At 65.3% G+C, this 222-nt stretch overlaps 1 protein-coding gene across 1 annotated transcript in view; it reads left to right on the plus strand.

Annotated features, from left to right (window-relative positions):
- The window catches only part of BTBD16 (BTB (POZ) domain containing 16), a 40,004-nt gene that overhangs the window by 14,880 nt on the left and 24,902 nt on the right, over positions 1–222 (plus strand). The window contains exon 2 of the mRNA XM_015560161.1: positions 20–212. Coding sequence (XP_015415647.1) covers positions 20–212 — 193 coding nt within the window. The remainder of the gene's footprint in view (positions 1–19; positions 213–222) is intronic.

Raw genomic sequence — 222 nt, forward strand, 5'->3', positions numbered from 1 at the left:
GCATGTGTAAGGGCTGGAGGGTGTGTGACTGGGAAACCATTTTCTCTCTTGTCTCCCAAGAAGCACCGAGCTCGGCCAGAGCGCCAGGTGGCCGGCTCGACCAACCGGTGGCGCCTCCCCAGCGAGCCCTTCTCCCGGGACCTGCTGGCGCTGTCCCAGATGTGCAAGGCCATGTGCTTGGACGTGGACGACACGCTGCAGGCCCCGGACAGGTAGGGAGGC

The sequence above is a fragment of the Myotis davidii genome, unplaced genomic scaffold, assembly GCF_000327345.1.
Source record: "Myotis davidii unplaced genomic scaffold, ASM32734v1 scaffold1055, whole genome shotgun sequence".
NCBI classification, from domain to species: domain Eukaryota; kingdom Metazoa; phylum Chordata; class Mammalia; order Chiroptera; family Vespertilionidae; genus Myotis; species Myotis davidii.